The sequence below is a fragment of the Panulirus ornatus genome, chromosome 59, assembly GCF_036320965.1.
Source record: "Panulirus ornatus isolate Po-2019 chromosome 59, ASM3632096v1, whole genome shotgun sequence".
In the NCBI taxonomy this organism is placed as follows: domain Eukaryota; kingdom Metazoa; phylum Arthropoda; class Malacostraca; order Decapoda; family Palinuridae; genus Panulirus; species Panulirus ornatus.
This window is the reverse complement of record NC_092282.1, coordinates 10379230-10401014: the sequence shown is the minus strand read 5'-3', so window position 1 is coordinate 10401014 and position 21785 is coordinate 10379230. Positions and strand designations below refer to the sequence as shown.

General features: G+C 37.3%; 1 protein-coding gene across 3 annotated transcripts in view; it reads left to right on the top strand.

The window, feature by feature from the left end:
- Window positions 1-3056: 3056 nt before the first annotated feature.
- LOC139767282 (sorting nexin-2-like) overlaps window positions 3057-21785 on the top strand; it is a 53150-nt gene continuing 34421 nt past the window's right edge. The window contains exons 1-2 of one of the 3 annotated variants that reach the window (XM_071696472.1): window positions 3057-3330; window positions 14874-15689. In XM_071696472.1, the coding sequence (XP_071552573.1) occupies window positions 3235-3330; window positions 14874-15689 (912 nt within the window). In that variant the 5' untranslated portion in view covers window positions 3057-3234. Of the gene's footprint in view, window positions 3331-14873; window positions 15972-21785 lie in introns of all 3 variants that reach the window. The other 2 variants (XM_071696471.1, XM_071696473.1) reach the window with 2 other exon arrangements.

The following is a 21785-nucleotide window of genomic DNA, read 5'->3' as shown; positions in this document are numbered from 1 at the left end:
ATACACTTTACTGAACGGTTTCAAAATTGGTGACCTACTTCAAAAATTGGACTAGATGTTTCATCAATCTTTTGGGCATTGTGTAGTGTGCAGGTATCAGTTATACCAACACTCAGTAGCAGAGACAGATGGACTTCTCTAAAGCAAGGAAATTCTTTGAAGGTTGTCGACTGAGTTTATTCCTTCCACTGTTGACAGACTTGGGAGGGACTTGCTACCCCAGGTTCATCTGTGTGGACAGAGATGAGTCATGGCTTCTGCTGCAAAAACCACACTGCCAAGCCGCAGGTTGCAGCCCCAGCGCCGACACAACTGAGTCCCTCAGAAAGCCGGGTCTTCCGATGTTGTGTTCCACCTAGCTGGAGAAACATCCAGGACTGTGGAACTTATACTGCAACTACCCCCTCCCGCCCTCAGTGCAAGGACGACTCTTCTCTCTTATCATCAACCACACTTCTTCTAGCCTAGGTAACAGGTTCGTTATTTTCTACTCCTTGTAACGGCAGGGAATCTGGGAAGTGTTTGATGATCACGTTTCTCCGTTCATTACATCCTCAGACATGTGGAGTTTAACATGCTCTTTCTTGAACGGGTGTCTTACCTGCAAGGTCATATTTTTTTTTTATCATATCCATCTGCTTTGTGACGGTAATGATTGTCACGGTAAACAGGCTGAATCACCAAGTTCTTGTTTGTCATACATATTCGCCATTTCCCGCGCTAGCGAAGTAGCGTTAAGAACAGGGGACTGAGCCTTAGAGGGAATATCCTCACTTGGCCCATTTCTCTGTTCCTTCTTTTGGAAAATTAAAAACGAGAGGGGAGGATTTCCAGCCCCTCGCTCCCTCCCCTTTTAGTCGCCTTTTACGACACGCAGGGATTACGTGGGAAGTATTCTTTTCTCCATATCCCCAGGGATATGTTCTTAACATGAAGATGAAGAATGGACCAACCACTCATATACACATGTATATACATAAAAGCCCATACACGCACATATACGTATACTTATCAACTTATACATACAGACATATACATATACACATGCACATATTCATACTTGCTGCCTTCATACATTACTGTCGCTACCCCGCCACATAGGAAATAGCCCCCCGCCATTCAGCGAGGTAGTGCTAGCAATCCACCCCCCCCCCCTTTCAGCGAGGTAGTGCCAGCAATCCAGCGCCACGCTATCCCCACCTTCCCCCTCCTCCTCCTCCTCCCAACTGTCGCTTGTCCCAATCAAGTCGCGGGAGACTGGCCCTCTCGTTCGTAGACTGAAGTTAGAAACCTTCATCAGCCATATATGGCCGCTCGGTTTCTCGGATCCATTTTCTGATCTCGCGGGTCTTATGTTGTACATCTCATCAGGTTGATGACGCTAACGACATTGTTTTCGCATGTTGCTTTGGAGGTCTAATACTCACAATTTGCTTAGTTTTTTCCGTAAGAATGGAGCCCAGTCATGATCATGCTAGTCATACATGATGACTATCATATTTCAGCAAAAAGTACACCATCAAATCCCACTCAGTTTACTAGATTTTTATTCAGATCATGTTAGTGTACATTGAAAGCCTTACTTGTATTAATTTCTCAGCATATACTATAGACAGTATAAAGATATTGATTCGCAGATATTTGAATTTTGATAAAGGTTCACTTTTAAGCAATTCAACAACTTTTATTGGTAGGCTGTTGTCTGACTAGCATGGAGTGCAATCCTCTCTTCCCTCCAGTGCGCATCCAAATTGAAACATCAAGTTTGAAACCAGAACCTGAACTATTCATTTATAAAAGAGTCTAGTTACACAAGACAGGCGTTCAGTTCATGGTCAGGACAGATTTCCACCTTAATCTAGTATGTTTGAAGCATCCCGGTCACAAAGCATATGGTGAACAACTGTCTGGGGTGAAGGGAGAAGAGAAGTGATGCTCATAGCCGAGATATTGGCCATATGTTGTTGGTCTTGGCCGCTGGTAGCAAGCTCTTCGGGCTTGCTCACCAAATGGCGATGTTTTTCAGAAAATATGATATATAAATGGGCACATGAACTTTCAGCTCCACAATCACGATGAGGAACTTTCATTAGCTTCGCAGTTGACAGTATTGTAGATCCAGTTAGTTATCATTCTTAACGAGACAAAAATTGTTGAGTTCTCGCTACGAAGAGAACCAGTAGGAGAAACATAGAAAACGGTTTTATTAAGATCTTCCACTGACTCATCGCCACATGCATATGTCATCACTTTACTCCTAAATCATGAAAGTTCCTTATTTCGTTCGATGTAAAGTCTCAAATAATGATTGCAAGGCAAGAGTCTTATCTGCATTTGAAATTTGCCTCAGTTACGAGAAATAAACGCAAATCATGCGGTTATAACGATAAACTCAAAACGAGAGTGGATATACATTTATAGAATTATCTAAACCGTATTTATCCTATAAACATCATCAAGACCAGCTGATGAGCACCTCGGCATCACAAGGAATGGTCGTACAGTGGAGGGTTCAGGCGTCGTATGGACGTGTTCAACGAATCATTTTTTATTTCCCCTATGAAAGGAATGACAGTGAGGGTGCACGCTGGGAGATCTGTGATTTATCTGAATTTAGTGATTTAAGTTTTTTGTATGTAATATATTCTAACCATATTATATTTCATTTTTCAGAAATTGAAGTTTTTGCATACTTACACCCTCTGCTTTTTTCTTCCTAGTGCCCATATCCATCATAGCTTGTGTGTGTGTGTGTGTATATATATATATATATATATATATATATATATATATATATATATATATATATATATATATATATATATATATACTTTATTTTCTTTCATACTATTCGCCATTTCCCGCGTTAGCAAGGTAGCGTTAAGAACAGAGGACTAGGCCTCTGAGGGAATATCCTCACCTGGCCTCGTTCTCTGTTCCTTCTTTTGGAAAATTAAATATATATATATATATATATAATATATATATATATATATATATATATATATATATATATATATATATATATATATATTTATAATCAGCCATATTTGCAGGTCAGTAACGCTGGTGTGCGCTAGACGTGTTTGCATTTGCGCCAGGAGTGGCGTTGCCGTGTTCGCCAGGAGGGATGGTCGCTGGCCTCGTACAATGCTACCGTAGGGAGTAACTTCCTGTCAGGCGGAGCAGAAGGAAGTCCACTGCGACAGTCACAACCTCCCAGCATAAGCCAGGATGGCAGACTCCAGGGAACCTCCACCGCTTTTCAACGACGACGATGACTCGCATAAAGATGACGATAACGATGACCTCTTCACCTCGGCTGTCCAGGTAAAAGGGGTAAAAAGAATTGGGGTTTTAATGAGGTCATGAGGCTGTTTGTTTATCGGGTCTTCGTGTACCCAGGGAGGGATCCACCCCCTAAACTACCAGTCGTAAGCGGGTGCTTCGTATTTTTTCCTATTTTATTATTACTTTTCTCATAATATCTTCTGAGATGGTGGGAATGATACAGATATTTTACTCGGTAGTAGTAGTAGAAAGGATAAATGGAGTGTTGTGGTCGTACAGTGAAGGGAGACATAATGCGACAGCACATTGTCATGTGTTATGCTCCCTGCCAAGATTGCCAGCCGAGTTACTGGTCAGCTTTTTCCTTTCGTCATTTACCTATCTTGTTTTTCCTTTATCTTTTTCTAAGATGCAGTAGTTTTAGATGTCAATATATCAAGATCAACAGGAATCGTATGTAAAATTTTAAGCATACAAGGTCTTATTGAAGAATCCCTATTCATATCCTTTGATAAGTATAGATTATGATAATTCATGAATTACTCTCCTTATAGTCAGGCAAATGCATTATTATCTGTAGGTGATTCTTGTGTTATTTTCAGTCTTTATTTTCATTAGTAAAGAGAGTGATCGGTGTTATACCGGTTTAGCTCTGCATGAACTTTGAATATTGGACAATTTAACATTTAAGCTTTATTGAAACTAGTGGTGGGAAATGGCTACTTATGTTTCAGGTACTCCATGTAGCTGTGTGTGATTGCAGAAATGCCTTCTGAGCATGATTTAGAGCACTTTATTTTGTTTAATGAAGAATGATATGTTTATAAGTCAAGTATGTTAAGGAAAACATGAAGTTCCTTAATATTGATATATCAACAGAATCCATAAAAATTTCACCTAGTGATTAGGTTGATAATGGTATGTTAATATTCTTTTGCGGATTGCGCTATTTTATTGATGAAATCTATCATCACATTGAGTTTTCAGGATTGTAGCTGGAATTTGTTCAATAGTTTATTGAAAATTAAGGTAAATATTAAGTGCTAGGGAGGTTAGATGAGGTTTCATAGGCTTTGATTTCTTGTCAAGTGTATTAGCCTCTTTTAAACTTAATTGGATTAACCACATCTTTTTCTGTATATCCTACCCTCACGTTTTTTGATATTCTATAAAGTATCATGCCCCTATACATTCATCAAAGGTATTTCTATAATCACAATGAACTATATAAAACTTAGACACCCATTTCCCAAATTCTTCCCCGATGCATAGCTAAACTGATAAATTACCGAATGTTGAATGATTTTGTTCTGCAATGGTAATTTGGAATTTGTAATCGGGAAACTTTTAATCGAGGAAAATTTGAGGTTGATTAAAGTAAAATAGGTACTTCACTTGTCAAATTTCAATATTAGCCAAAAAAAAGATACCCTGACCACCCTAGCAATCATCATCTATATTTTCAATATTCATGGTGAAACATACTTGTCATACCCATGATTAGTACGAGTATGGCACCAGATGGTCATCTTTACCATGTTTTATATCCTGATTATTGATGAATCAGTAAGTTGTATTGTCAGTTTTATGAAACTGCTTTTGACTAAGAATATGAGTGCTTTTAGATAAGAGCTTTTTTTTTTTTTTTTTTCAAAGCCTAGTTATCATTCCTTTGTTGTACACAATACTTAAACTTTTTGTTTTGAATATTCTCATCACAGACCAAGTTATAGTTGATGCAGCCCCATACAGTAAATAGCTTTACACATTGTAGCATATTTGTTGTTGTAGCTCCAGGTCCTAATATGGGAATCATGGCTCTCAGATAGCCTGTCATGTCCCCATGACAATCCCATAGGTCTCAGAGAGTTGTATTTTTTGTGTTGGACTTATATAGGGGTCGTCGTGAATTAACTTTTTTCCTTGGCAGCCATAATATCCACTGTACCCTGAGTTTTGAATATTCTCATATATTGAAAAAATCCATAAGCTTATTAAGGTTAACTAAAACACAATGTTTTATGTAAAATAAGCAACATGACCTGTGAGACATTGTTTACATGTCTTACACACCCTTTATCTTATTTTACTCTGCTGCCGGTCATATGAGGTACTCGAGAGTATTGTCAGGCATTCATAGTACTGTGTACAGTATATTTGTATTTTTGTTATAAACAAATATGAGTACTAAGAATTTCACCACTTGATATTTATTCACTTACAACAGTGTCACAACCTCACTAAATTATTTCATAACCTGATTTATAGATAATTTTTGATATTTATCACTGAACAAGAATTCATTTGCCATTTGCAAAAATTATTTGACTCGTTTCCCAGTTGTGATACCACTTTAGTTGTAGATCTGATATTGTTAGATATAGTTCAACAGTGTAACACAAAATTAAGAAGCTTAGTGTTGAAGTCATTAATATGTCTGAGAATAGTATGAAATTTGTTTATTCATATGTTTGATTAGATTTGCCTTATTTTATTGGTACATGGATGGTTTCACAGTTAGCTAAAGTGAATGACTTGTTGTGCTCATTTTGATACAAGTAATGTATTCTGGAGACATTTTCATAAATTCTTTAGATTATTTAGGGTTCAGAAAGTTTTGAAGTGGAAGTGTCTTGTCTCTGAAGGTGAAAGTGTGCATGGAGTTGCTAGTTTTACCATGTGAATCAATAGAATAAGAATTAAAATTTGAAGCTCTTTCTCAGTGTGGAAGACTGATCATGAGTTGAAGCACTTTCTTATTGTGGAAGACTGATCATGTAAGCACTTTGGACACATGCGCTAGTAGGTTGAGAGGCTTTCTGAACATGATCAAATCATTGTTTTGGGAGCTGAGTTAACAATAGTAGATATGTAATGGATAGCTTGTTCTTTTCATTAGCTGTATATACAGTGCAGGTGCTCTTAAAATTTATCATATTTCTCTTAGCTCTTCAAAGATAACTGTTTTTGTGTTAACTGCACAGTGTGGAAGATGCTTAGGAATTGCTTTCTCCATTATTATCATTGCGAGTCAGTCTTTAATATATGGTTTAACCTTGGTTATGATCTTTCTCAGTATATAAAGAATAGAATAGCTTAAGGCCCATAATGCTAGTTTGGATTTTGTATGAGTTGGATCCCTTGTAAAGAGATTTAACATGGAACGTTACCTGGCTTATAACTTAGAAAAAAGAATTATGCCTTTGGCCATGGAGCTTACTTTGTATGTTTAGTATTTCCCAAGCAAAATATTCCTCTGTTCATATTTTACTTTGAATAAGGACTGAGATAAGTGGGCAGTCTTTTGCCATGGCCAAACCTTTGATGGGAGTTCATGGTGGGAAGGGGAATGAGGGATATAGATAGACTGCAGGCAGTGCACATGTTTTCTGAGACACTTGTAATATGATTCTCCATCAAGCATTTATTACCCTTTTTAATCTTTTCTCCATGTGGTTCCGTGTATCTTCTTTACCTTCTTTATGGGGGTACTGCCATTTCACTTCATACCAAAAGCAAGCGGTAGTTTTTTCTTATTCAGTAGCAATTATATGAGGTTCATTAGTAAATGTTTTGAGAGTTGCTGTATGGTAGTCAGCAGTTTTAAAGTTGGAGGCAGTAAAAAGCTGAACTACTTTAGGAGGTTCTGCATGTTTAATGTAGCCTTGCTGTACCTTTAGTCCTTTGTATGGTAAAAGATTAACTGTATGGTATAGATGCAGCAAAGTACACTTTATTTAGACAGTTTAGATTATCATGTAGTGCATTTTGAATGTGATATTTGGTTATGATAGGAGATTTATAGTTTTGTTGTTGCATGATGTGAATGATTCTTTTTCCACTTTATCATTTGTAAAATTGTTTTACATTATTTCAGTAAGGTATTCAAAAAGTGGTAGCCCTGACATTGATAAGATAAAATTATAATAGGTTATCTTTTATATGTCCTTTGTTGGTGTAAGGTTATCTCTTAACTGTTACCCTTCTGGCTTTGTTAAACGGGCCTCTGTATCAGTGATGCTTATGGTGTGGTCAAAATCTTCATGGAATTTATTGTACTTTTACCAGATCTGATGATAAGTTATTATGCAATACGAATAGTTTTGATGAAAGGGCATATTTGAAGTGGTCCTCACCATCTGGATCTCTCCTTTTATTTGCTTTTCTTTTATAGGGAATGTCACATATGAGTAGAATTTACTTTATATCATTTGCTGAATTACATAAGTCAGTGGATCATTTGTTCATCAAACATTTATGGGGAATACTGTACTTGAAAAAATATTATTGCTTGCACTTTGTTCTTAGTGACAGCAAGAAGGGGGATGTAGTTTATTCATGATAAATAGAAAGAATCCCTTTAAAAAGTAATAGACCTTATAATCACAAAACTTCACAGCCTTCTTCTGTCATTTTGATGGAAGACCAGAGGAAAGGAATAGAATGCAGGAGACAAATTTTTTATGTTCATTGAAATCGCTTTGTTTTGCACACAAAAAATGCTTGTGTACTGTGAATTGATTGTCAGGACTATCATAATGACTGTATAGTTCAAGTGTTTCTTTTGTATTTTCCAGAGGTGTGTGGTTTTGTGTCCCATTGAATGTTGTGAAATGCTTTTGCTCATAGTTTTTTACCTGAAACAGGTTTAGTGATAATGATTTGAGAAGTCTGTCAATACTTTGCTAAAATTACATACAGAAAATAATACTGTACTCCCTCTTAAAGAGTATGACATCGCAGTTTCATGAATTCAGTAGCATTTAAGTTCTGATAAGTTTTTGTTTTCTTTAACCTTAAGGGTAAAATTCATTCCACTGCTATTAAATTTCTCTTCCTAAATGGATATAATTTTTTGTCTTAAATTTCATGTGTGATTTTTGTTGATTAGTTATTGTTGTATGTACAGATGATTTTTCTTTTTAATAAAAAAGGAGCAAATCAAAGTATGAATGTAGTGTTCTGCAAGTTAACAGTCCTTTTTACTTTCTTCAAAAGTGTTTGTTTATCTAACTGATAAAAGGGTTCTTAGTTTCTTCAGTGACAAAGCAAGTTAGGTCACTTATTTATTTAAGCATATTTTTGTTTTGCTTAGAAATATGATTTCCATTATTATTTTTTGTTCTTATTTCTACTGACTTTATGAAAGTAATCAGATACTTATGTTAGGCAACTGTTGTCTTCATGTTCCTTTTTATTTATATGGCTTTTTTATTGATAGAATAAGATTTAATGTTCTTGTAAATACTTTCATCATAGAAATGGATTATGATTTACTTTTTACCCATTATTTGCTTTTACTTCAAGGACTATGATATATTTGGGCACCATATTACAAGTGGAGCTTTGCAAAGAATATTTTCAATTAAACAGCTTTATGCATGATGTGTTAATTTTTTTTATCTGCTCATTATCTTTTCTATGTCATGCTAATGTGTTTTCTTTTTTTATCTTTTAGTCATGGATGCTTTTAAGAATAGATTTGTTATGCTCAGGTCTCTCAGTTGGGATAAAATTATATTGATTATTCAGATATACAGTTGTATTAAAAGTATGGTACCTGTTCTTGAGCTCTTTATTCCTCCCATTTTTTTTTTTTTTTTTTTTTTTTTTTTTTTTTTACTTGTATGTATTCAGTTTTCCAATTGTTTCTTGCACATTGCACTCTGCTGTACTCGCACTAACTTCATTGTATTCTCTCAGCCTCTTTTCACATTCTTGTAGCTCATGATATTTCACCCCTCCTGTAACTTTACCATTCATCTCTCCTTTGTTTAACCCTCATCCAAAAACTTTCCTGCCTATCACACCTTTCCTCTAGTAGCTATTTAGCCGATTCTCCTACGTATCCCTTTATACATCTTCTGTCTAGTCTTGCACCCTCCTATGATGTTTTCACAATTTCCTGCCCATTATGCTCCTCTCTACATTTTCTTATGCCCTCCCAATATGTTGTTTATTTGACTTTCACACAGTTTTACCCACTGATGAATTTTTTGATGCTCTCCTTCCTCCCCTTTCTTTCTGATCTACCTTTTCTTGCACTTTCCTCCTTGCTTTTACAGTTTTTCCATATTCTTTTACATCTTATTTTTTTTGCACACTCTTCAGCCCATGAAGAGACATCTCTCAGGTTTCTGTCATATCATCCTTTGCTTTGTTTGACAACCTCCTTTACTGTTACACTTCATGCTCCATTTTTCACCTCTTTAATTATTCAAGGTTATACTCTTCCCCTCCAACACCCTTTCTTTTCTCTGTCACACCCTTTTCCTGCCCCTCACAACATTTGCTCATAGTCTCTTCCATCATCTGTTATATCTCCCATTTTCATATCCTCACCCTTTCTGCTTTGCATCTCTTATTGCATATCTGACCTTGCTCATTCTAATTAATTTGCCTACCTGTCTGCATTGCTTCTCTCAGCATACTCGTAAAGCAAGTTTTTAGAAAGTGTGGAGGAGGGTCTCTTACAATAATTTATCCTGGAATTAACCAGAGAAAGGCAGTGTTGAATCCTGTATTTACTGAGACAGCTTTTGAGGCTAAGATTATCATACAAAAATCACCATGAGCTTTTGAGGCTAAGATTATCATACAAAAATCACCATGAGGAAAGATTGGTTGATGGTGATGGTGATTTTGGTTTGTACTGCTAAAGATATGTTTGCCTAGGTAGATAAATCAAAGGAATTAAAACCATTTCGGAAGGGATAATGCAAGGAAATAGATAAATTCTTAAATCATCTATTTTGGGAAAGTGTTGGGAAGGAAGAAGTTATCAGCATTTTGTAGCATTTGTTTCACATAAATATGTAGATTCCACTCACAGTACTGCAAGATAATGATAGAGATAACAAGATGAAGTTTAGTAGGAAAAGTGGAGAGGTGAAAAGGAGAGATATTTGTGATGTTGAAGGCATAAAAGATTCCTTAGTGCGCTAAATTAGGAAAGACATACTTCCATAGATACTAGGAAGGAGAAAAGGAAGAGTGGAGGATAACTTTCAGATGAAATCATTGGTAATCTGAAAATATTTCATAATCCTTTAGGGTCAATCTGAATAGAGGAACAGTTGTTGTAGGTAAGTTCTGATGGAGGGGAAATTTTGCTGAAAAAGAAGGAAAGTTTTGAAGTGAACAGGGAACTGTTATCTGTGTTTGCAAACAAGGACATAGAACCTCTGAATGTAGGGTACCAGTTTTAAAAGACAGAGTGTGAGTAAAATGATGCTGTCATTAATCGGTTGAAAGACCTGGATAAGGCTGATTAGATGAAATATCTTTTGGTTGCTGAAGGAGAAATTTAAAATTTTCAAGCCTTTACCAATTATATTTTTTTCTAATTGTTGATGGCAGAGGGGTTAATCTAAATGGATTAGAAAAGTGCAGATTTTGTCCTTGATGATACTGTGAACAAAAGACTGGTCTCATTAACTTGTAATGCCTCTAATATATTAGAAAAGTAATTCAGAAAAATACTTTTAAGATTCTCATTCTTAGTGAATGTAGGTTTGCGGCAGGGGTGTGTGATGTCTCCATGGTTGTTTAATTTGTTTATGGATGGGGTTGTTAGGGAGATGAATGCAAGAGTTTTGGAAAGAGGGGCAAGTATGAAGTCTGTTGGGGATGAGAGAGCTTGGGAAGTGAGTCAGTTGTTGTTCGCTGATGATACAGCGCTGGTGGCTGATTCATGTGAGAAACTGCAGAAGCTGGTGACTGAGTTTGGAAAAGTGTGTGGAAGAAGAAAGTTAAGAGTAAATGTGAATAAGAGCAAGGTTATTAGGTACAGTAGGGTTGAGGGTCAAGTCAATTGGGAGGTGAGTTTGAATGGAGAAAAACTGGAGGAAGTGAAGTGTTTTAGATATCTGGGAGTGGATCTGGCAGCGGATGGAACCATGGAAGCGGAAGTGGATCATAGGGTGGGGGAGGGGGCGAAAATCCTGGGAGCCTTGAAGAATGTGTGGAAGTCGAGAACATTATCTCGGAAAGCAAAAATGGGTATGTTTGAAGGAATAGTGGTTCCAACAATGTTGTATGGTTGCGAGGCGTGGGCTATGGATAGAGTGGTGCGCAGGAGGATGGATGTGCTGGAAATGAGATGTTTGAGGACAATGTGTGGTGTGAGGTGGTTTGATCGAGTGAGTAACGTAAGGGTAAGAGAGATGTGTGGAAATAAAAAGAGCGTGGTTGAGAGAGCAGAAGAGGGTGTTTTGAAGTGGTTTGGGCACATGGAGAGGATGAGTGAGGAAAGATTGACCAAGAGGATATATGTGTCGGGGGTGGAGGGAACAAGGAGAAGAGGGAGACCAAATTGGAGGTGGAAAGATGGAGTGAAAAAGATTTTGTGTGATCGGGGCGTTGACGTGCTGTCAGTGGATTGAAGCAGGGCATGTGAAGCGTCTGGGGTAAACCATGGAAAGCTGTGTAGGTATGTATATTTGCGTGTGTGGACGTATGTATATACATGTGTAAAGGGGGGGGGTTGGGCCATTTCTTTCGTCTGTTTCCTTGCGCTACCTCGCAAACGCGGGAGACAGCGACAAAGTATAAAAAAAAAAATATATATATAATATATATATATATATATATATATATATATATATATATATATATGTATATAGATATATCTTTCTTTCTTTCAAACTATTCGCCATTTCCCGCATTAGCGAGGTAGCGTTAAGAACAGAGGACTGGGCCTTTGAGGGAATACCCTCACCTGGCCCAATTCTCTGTTCCTTCTTTTGGAAAATTGAAAAAAAAAAAAAAAAAAAACGAGAGGGGAGGATTTCCAGCCCCCCGCTCCCTCCCCTTTTAGTCGCCTTCTAGGACACGCAGGGAATACGTGGGAAGTATTCTTAATCCCCTATCCGAAGGGATATATATATATATATATATATATATATATATATATATATATATATATATATATATATATATATATATATATATATATTATCCCTGGGGATAGGGGATTAAGAATACTTCCCACGTATTCCCTGCATGTCGTAGAAGGCGACTAAAAGGGGAGGGAGCGGGGGGCTGGAAATACTCCCCTCTCGTTTTTTTTTTTTTTTTTTTTTTTTTTTTTTTTTAATTTTCCAAAAGAAGGAACAGAGGAGGCCAGGTGAGGATATTCCAAAAAAGGCCCAGTCCTCTGTTCTTAACGTTACCTCGCTAACGCGGGAAATGGCGAATAGTTTAAAAGAAAGAAAATATATATGTTGCAAAGGACACATTCGTTCACATTCAGTCTCTAGCTGTCATGTGTAATCCACCAAGACCACAGCTCCCTTTCCACATACAGGCCCCACAAAACTTTCCATGGTTTACCCCAGACGTTTGACATGCCTCTGGGTACATGAACCACTGTGTTGAATGTGGACTGACTGCCACAACTGGGATTCGAACCTTTGTGCATGACCCTTGGTGGCCTTTGAATACGTCATGGTCAGGAACACTCCTTCAAATTCTGTCATTTCATTTTATTTCATTTTCTCCTCTTATTCGCCACTGCTTCTTTTCCCATCTTTTTCTGTCTCCACTCCTCCAAATTTGTCCTTATCCCCCATCCTATCTTTTCTGTATTCCTCCATCTTACTTCTCCACTTTCTTTCTTTCTCTTCTCCTCTCTTCCCTTCCCCCTTATCTCTTGTGTCACTCCATCCTCCCCCATGCTCTATCCCTCTTCTTTGTATCCTCTTTTCACTTTCTTCTCCAATACATAACCCTTCCTTGCTTTTCCTCACACTTCCTCCTTGCCAGCCCAGTCTAAACTATACCTTCTGAGCCTCCATTTTTTTTTTTTTTTTAACATCACCCTCATCCCAACCCTTTTATCTTTTTTCTCATGTCTTCTGGGTCCTGTTCACTTCTTCCACGCTAACCAATTTTTTTTATCTTCCTTCTTATTCCTTCCTCCTGGTGCTTATTTGTTCCTTGGCTACTCACTCACTGTCCTACTTTTTCTTGTAATTTCCACCCCACTTTTTCTCTTTCATTATTTCTTCTACACGTATCTATTTAAACCCATCCCAAGTCAGGAATGATTCAGTAATTAATACTGTTATTGATCTTGTCATTTTAACATCCTAGCTGAGAGAATACTGAGTGTAATGGTTTTTGTACTGTTGCTCATAGCACATCAAGGTCATGTCAGGTATGAAGCAAGACATGGTTAAGGTAGGTTGAATATGGTGAATCTTTTACCATTATTTGTTGTTGCACTAGTGTAGTTGCGCACAGCATGAAGAGAAGAAAAATTGTGGGAAAAGATGTGTAAGAGTTGCAACTGGGCTTAGTACATAGATGTTCTGTGTATATGATTATGTCTTCACCTTTAGGATTCCAGGATGTACAGTTTTGAAACAGGGTTATAATTTCTTGTTGGCTTTATCTTGAATGTAATGGAAAGTATGTATCTGTAGTGATTATTGGTTAAGAGAATTGTTGCTGCTTAAGCCATTTGCTGAGCATATCTGATGGATTGTGGTGAAAACTGAGTTTTGCTTGGATACAAATTATTAGTCGCTTTGAGTCTGTGTGGTCTACTTATAAATCTTGGCTGACTGACTTTTGATGTGTTAGTTATCAAAGAAAAATTAGTTTCATGAGAGGCCATCGCACTGTTATTTCTATTGGATAAAAGCTTTTGTCTTAGTATCAGGAGAATACATGTTGTAATAACATTTTAAGATTTTGAATTCAGAAGAAAATTGTACCTGCAAAGTAATTAAAGGGAGGCATGTAAGGACAAGGATGAGTGGAGACTCTATAGCCATGGCCACTACCACATAATGGGAGTTCCTGAAGGGAATGGAATGCAGGTTATAGAAAAACAGAATATTATGTTTTTGTCTAAATAATTGTGTGCCATTTGGAAATGTGTGACTCTTGGAGATAAGACAGTTAACAAGCCCCACGGATGCAGTAAGAAATTTCATGTCAAGATATATGGTCATACAGCATACAGAATATATATTCATTTAGTTTGTTTATCTTAGATGATTTTCTGTATGCTGTCGCATATTCTTTTTAAGTTGAGTTTCGAGATAGTCAGTCACAAGAGCTTACTTCAAGTTATGGTAGAGGTGCGTCAAGATATAGATGATAAAAATCATGACCACTTTTAGGACTCTTTTATGAAATTGATGAGGGGATTGGAGCCTTGTACTTCAATCTTTTGTCTTGTCACACATCTAAAGGTTTTTTAGGTTTTCTTGTTTTCCTTGGAGAAGTATCTGTGTCACGGTGTGCGTCAGTCATTGTTACACTCCAAGTTGATTAACTTGGTTTTCTTTGAGCTGGCTTTGACTGACAAGAGTTGATACACAGCCTGTAGTTGTCCTTTCTGTATATTGGGGGTTTCTCAAAGGCTTTTCATATAATTTAGGATTAAACAATACTGTAGTGTGGTATTTTGAGTATTGGATAGACAATTTTAAAGAATTTCACAGGCAGACATTATTGTTTTGACTTTGTGTTGGTAACTATGACCTTGTGTGACCTGACCTGACCTTGGAGTGCATCAATTAGTGCATGTGCTATGGTAGTAGTAATAGTTGTCACTCGTGTTGTTGCAGTCACCCGTGAGCGAGCAGACTACTCCCGAAGACTGCAGGAGGCAAGAGGGGGGTGGCAACCCCCTCACATCTCCCCCACCTGCTGTCTCCCTCACCCCAGACCCCCCAGCTGGTGTCCATCCTGACCTTTTTGAGTCTTGTGAGGAACCCACTGAGGGCGGCTTCTCCTCCGTGCCTTTGGAGCAGCCGCATGGGGAGGGAGGCATGCAGCAGGTCAGCACTGAGGCGCAAGACCCTGCTGCTTCACCTTTGCCCTCCCTTTCATCCAGCGCCATTGAAGACCCTCTTTCCTCACCCACACCCTCTGCTGCTGCGAGCATAGCTGAAGAACATTCTTCCATACCTCCACCCTCCACAGCTTTAAGCACTGCCAAAGAGTTTCCTTCTGGTACCCCACCCTCCACAATTTCAAGCACTGCTGAGGAACCTTGCACAACAACTCCATTGTCCACAGAGTCTATCGCTGCTGAAGAGTACCCTTCAAATCCTCCACCATCCAGTCTTTCCAGTGATACTGAGGAATCCCTCACTGTCCCTAACTCTTCTTTATCTGCTTCTGCTGAGGAACAGCCCTCCGTACCTCTGTCATCCACCATTTCCAGTTTGACTGATGATCCACTGCCAACATCCCTTCTCTCAGCTTTTTCCAGCACTTATGAAGAATCCTCTCCCACACTACAGACTTCTAATTCAGAGCAAGAGTTTCCAGGCTCGCCCCCACCTACCCCGACGTCTGGTGCCCATCTTGATCATGGCATGATCCTTCCGCAGGAGCTGTCATCTGAACTCTCCACAACCCTGATAGATGTTCCTTCAGTAGGTTTTGCGACCACGAGTGGCCTTGTTGCACCCGCTGAGGAGGCTAGCTTGGTGGACACTGCCCTTAATGACAGTGCTAATCTCACTAATGATGATATCTTTGATGACCAGTCACCTTATTCTAATGATGTCCACGCTGCCGCTGATTCTGCTTCCAATGTTCCTGATGTACCTGCTGCTGCTCTGGAGCTTGGCACTGACCCCACTTTCTTGCACGATGCACAAAATTTTCTTGGTGATGGTGATACTACTGAAATCTCCCTTGATGACCACACTCAGGTTAGGACCTCGGTTATGCTTTTCCACTACGATATTGCTCTTCCATTTGTTGTTGTACATTGATGGTACAGAGGCAACTATTTTGCAGTCCACTCTTGAACTTCCCTACTTCCAGTAAGGTGAGCTCGGAAAACTTTAGGGGATTTAGGAGTAATTGAAGACTTAATGGAAATCGATAAGGAAGCTCCTCATGTTAAGGGAGCAGTTGCATAACTTGTTTATTTCAGTTATACTCTCTAAACTTAATTGAGGCTCATTTCTATGTATTTTTACTTTTTCACAGTTCTATACTGCATTATCGTAGAATATCATGTACAGTATATGAAAATTAGTGATAACTAACAAAAATACTTACAGATTGAAATGATACTGATATTTGTGCTACAATCCCTGTTCCATTTTTATGCACTCAAGGTGCTCATGTATGAAATTTTATCATCCAAGCACGAGAATTGATTTTATTGATCAGAAATGTGCAACCTACTTTCTGTAGGCTACATCCAACTCATCACAGGCTTTTATCCAGTTCATATAGATTTTCAGTTAGATTATGAACCCATCCCTCACAAAGTCATTTTGCTCATTTGTATTTAAGATAGACATATAGATTATGAGTCCATCCATCACAAAGTCATTTTGCCCATTTGTATTTAAGATAGACATATAGATTATGAACCCATCCCTCACAAAGTCATTGTGCTCATTTGTATTTAAGATAGATATATTTACTGTTCAATTACTTTTAAAACAATTACCTACCTACTGGACAAACCAGGAGAGTTATCCAAACTCTGCAAAATCATGCCAAGGTTCCTGATTGGTAAGTGTCGGATGGACTCAGTACCTAGTATGATTAACTCAAGGGGAGAACCAAATGAAAATACTAAGCTCTTTGAAAAGTGCAATTTGGAGGAAGCCTGTAGCCCTTTTGCTCTTAGAATGTTACATTGTCTATTATCTGTATTGGGAAATTATTGCTAAAGTTATGTATGATGCAGGGTTTACATTTTTGTCATAAGATCCATCAGAGGGAGTTGAATTGCTCATATCTGTTTGGTTGCTTGGTTTTCAGCTTTATTCTCATTGTTTTTTATACTCAGTATACCTGTGTGTGAATTATTGAAGGAAAAGATGACAAAAAAAGCAAATTTCCAAAGTTCTCGAATTTGTAATGATCTTATAACTTCAGGATTTTTTAACATTCTTATGAAAGTGCAAACATTTGTAAGCATTGAGTTTTTGAAAATGGAGTATCGTAAGTAGCTACCGACAATTCCGTTAAAATTTGGCATAATCAGGCAATAAGTGGAGCATTAGTGATGTAGATTTCTCCAAATGTGATGTGCTATTTAACCTTAAGTGGCGTTGCATATATACTCCCAGAAAGAGTTTGACAGCTATCTTTCCTAAGGTCTGCTGACTTCATGATAATGAGGCATGGAGGGTGTCACAAAGCAGCCCTTTCTTCCAAATAGTTAAAAACTTACCATCAAACCATCTTAAAAAGATATATTCTGTAAATAGGTGGATAGAGCACAAACTAATCAGATAGAGAGTATTGTGGTTAGGTTTGCAAGAGCAGCAGTGATAGTTAAGGTCGTGGTGGGTGAACCTTAGAGGTCTGATGGAATAACTGAATTGCTTGGATTGATATTGCTTAAAGAGTTGGAGATGATAAAAGAAGAATGAAGAGCAAGTGAAGATGTACATCAAGGTGAGAGTGTGAAAATTGTAGGGACAAATTAGGCTATATAATGTGGCAGTATTTTTGATGGATCAAATACTGAAGCTCCTGAGATGAATAAAAAAAACTTGTTTCAAGGGACTGTACTTCGGGAGATTTTGAGGTTAAAAAGAGAGATGAAAAAAAGAGAATGAGAATAGATAAGGGACAGTAATGGAGAAACAAGTGGCAAATTTATCATTTATGCAGTAGAGGTCATGAAATTAGTACGAAGACACAGTATGTAAAAAGGTGAAGAAGAAAGTAAAGAGAGCCCAAAGAAATACAGTAGTAAGAGAAGATAGATGTATATTTGAAAAGTAAGGTAGGTAACTGTATGCATGTAGAATTTTTTATCGGTATTAATGGGATGAAAATGAATTTCATTATGCAGAAAAATACCAAAGATAAGGATGGCAGACTGCTGTTAACTATGGATTATGGTCTTGAGGTGGAAGGAATGTTTCAAGAGCTGTTAATTATTGAGGATTTTAGGAAACAGTCATTTTTCTGGGTGTGGGTGAGAGAAATTGGCGATCAGAATGAGTGTTGACAATCATTTGAGATTAAGTATGCACCTTTAGGTAAAATATAGTAAGGCACTAAGTTTGGGTATTGTGACAAGATTTGGAGCAAAAGTAGTTTTGAAAAGTTCTGAAGAGAGAGGTTGTGAAAGGTAAAATGATATAAATGTGCAAGAAAAAATATGATACATATAGTAAAGTAAGAAATGAATAATGCAAATTTTTAGTGTGTTAGATGTTATATGAAAAAAATATGATAATGCTGGAAAAGTATGATTTTATTTTGCATTTTAGGATTTTGAAAATAAAGCATAGAAAATAGTTGACAGTAAAATAATGTAGAATGCTCAAGCTTGTTTGAAACCGGAAAAGTTGGCAGAATTACTGAAGGGTTACTGTAGAGCATTGGTTCCCTATCTATTGTGTGTGTTAATTGTGATTTGTTAGTTGTTTAGATGGTATGTGGTGTTAGTCTTCAGTGCTTACGTTATAAGTAGAAAACAACATGCATGCATTTTGAAAGAAATGTTTTGCATTGTATTTCACACATGATTCTTTAGGGTAGTGCTTGAAATGTTAGATGGAAACATAGGTGAAAATTTGTACTCAGATTTAAGGAAAGACGTAATAATGACGTGTGACTCGAAAGACTGGGAACCACTTATGTAGAATGGACAACAAATATTAGGACTAAACTGAGAAATGGGTGTGCCATGTAGGAACTGTGGAATTTGATAGGAAGGGGTCTTTTATATCTCCATATTTGTTCTCTGTCTTTAGGATTGGATTTGTAAGGTGGAGCTTTAAAAGAGTATGAAAGGTAGGAATTATCCCATGTATAACAAAGCATTTTATTGAGAATGTATCGCCTGTTTAGATGTTAGTGAAATTTTTGCATGTAACTGCAAAGTGACAGAGAGAGAGAGAGTGCAAGGCTTAGAGTCGACTTTTATGAGATATTGTCGCTGGTTAAGAACAAAAAGAGATACAGTTAGGATATGATGTGTATTTGGAGAGATGTCAGTGGTTAAATTAAGATTTGAAGTTCTTTGGTGATGATGGTATATGGGAAAGGTTTGTCTTTTCCTGGGGTTTTGGGTGTCATTTGACTCCCAACTTGGCAGGGTGCTATTGACATTAATCTACACATATACTTTCCTCCCACAAGTTGAATTCTGCTTGAATTGTAGTGTCCATGGTGGATGGTCACATGCCTTCTCTTGGGACACCTCACATCTTTGGTGCCATCACAGTTCAGAACACTTACCACCATGTTTCCTTTTCCTAAACATAGAATGCTAACTTCTACTCAAAAGGAAAAGTGATGGTTTTGTTAAATTTTAGAACACCTGATCATGTAGATGAAAAGGTATGTTTTTTTTAAAGCTTAGGATTTACTGACTAAGTAAATGATGTTTTTCCTAAGCTAGGAATGATCAAGTTTTGATTGATGAAAAATAGATTTTATATTATTGTGCACATGCTCATAAATGAAATAATTTCACTGTTTTGTTCGCTTGGGAAACTAAAAATATTTCTGCACCAAGAGTGTGCTAAAGGGTACGATGGTGAAGAGAGAACATAAGGGAACAGAAAGGGTAAAGTGAGATCTTATTGAGGTTGTGAGTATTAGTATATGGGATTGTTTGGAACTGTGCAAGGATAGTGGCACATAAAGCAGGTGCTCTGAGCCACCAAACTGGACTTTGGGAGATAGCAGACTTAATATATAACCAGATTTTCTCAGAGATAAGACCCAAATGTAATGTTAACCGAGTATTGTAAGGAGATAAGAATATAGATATCCTCAGTGATTTTGATTACAGAGGATGTCAGAGATTATCAAGGGAAATTTTTGAAAAGGTTCAGCTATTCTTCTGCTGCATTGAACGTAACTAGAACACGTAGAAACTACAATTAGCATTTTTTCCCATGGAAAAATAAACATTTAGCCATACTTACATACTAACTCTAAATGTTTAGTAGTATTTGGTATTTACTGAGTCATTTACCCCATGTTTTTGCCAATTATAGTCATTTGAATTATATGTTGGAACTGCATTTGTTATTGATTTTTTTACTTTGTTTATCCATAACTATCAGTTTATTCATTCTTTGATAAGTATCTAGTGTGTAGGTGCTTAGTAATTATTGTGGCAGTTTTGATTAACAGCATTCTTCAATTAAGATTACTTGATATGTTGATGAACGTACGTTGGCTGATCATTTTCCTGTAGGTTTTTATGGTACACATTGCTACATTTCCTTGAGGTATGGTAGTGTAATTGTGGAAATTGATTTCTTTCAGTTGTTGCTCAACCTTGCTTCTTAGATTTAAAGGTAACTGGGTGCGAATTTATTATGGTAGTTATATCATTCTAATGTTTTTTTGACAAGGAAACTTATTTTTGTGTAGCTCTGCATGGTAAAGAATTCAGTATTTTCTTAATAAAGACAGATTATAGCATCTAAGTTGTAACGTTGCATGATGTAGTTTTCAGTGTCTTGATTATACAGGAACCATGCCCTGTTGTTTGTCTAGGATATTTTAGGTGTTTTAAGATTTTTCAAGTACTATAGTTGGAGCAGTGATATTTCCTTACAGAATAGATATATCCTGTAGCAGTCAGGATATTAGTGATTGATTGTTGGTCCCTCTATCCTTTTATGAACAGGAAGCTTCTCTGTATGAAAACTTTTTTTTTTTACAGAATGATTTGATCCATTTGTTTGTTTTGTGGGAAAAAAATATACAGTAAAAGTTCAACAGAACCACAAGTGTTTTTGCATTGTCTGAGTTACAAATGTTTGTTTTTCAGTTTCTAGATTTTTCGATATTGAGGTTTACATGAATGAACATAACTGAATTAGAGTCAGCTGAAAAACAGTTGATTGTAAGTGATTAACCCTTTCCCTCTCTTGTCAGAAGATACAGAGTAGCATAATATGAATGTTTGTATGGAACTATGAATACAGTCCTGTGTAGGCAAAAGCATAGGTAGTAGTTGGTATCAGCCAATGACCAGGGAGGTATATTACCAGTACTACCTGTCTGAGTATCAGGAGGATTAGTGACATCTGTTTAATAAGCCAGCACTTTATTGATTGTCACGTTGCACAGCTCTGTCCCAGATAGCTGTCTTTTCTTTCTGCCGCACTAACATGTGGGCTGCTAGCATTCTGTCCACAATATATGCAGTCTCTCCTTGTCATATGTTACACTTGACTCGTGCACCTCATTCTTCATAACTCTAGAGATTCCTGTGGTGAGCACTATGTGCTAGCCCTGCCTTTTGGCAAAGTGGTAGGAGCAGTAGGTAGAAAGAAGTAGGAAGGAACACGTAGACAGGATTATTAGGTAGAAACACATGGTAGTACGTAGGACTAGATTAGATAGAAATAGACATTAGGAACATTAGGTAGGATGCTTTGCAAACACTGAACTAGACTTGCCCTCTGCCAGTGGTCTGTTAAGGGTGAGGCACTAAAGGCCGAGAAGAGGCACTGGAGTTCTTTAGTTATGGAGACTGTATTGCCGTGGCCATCCCTTCGGGGAGTTTCAATTGG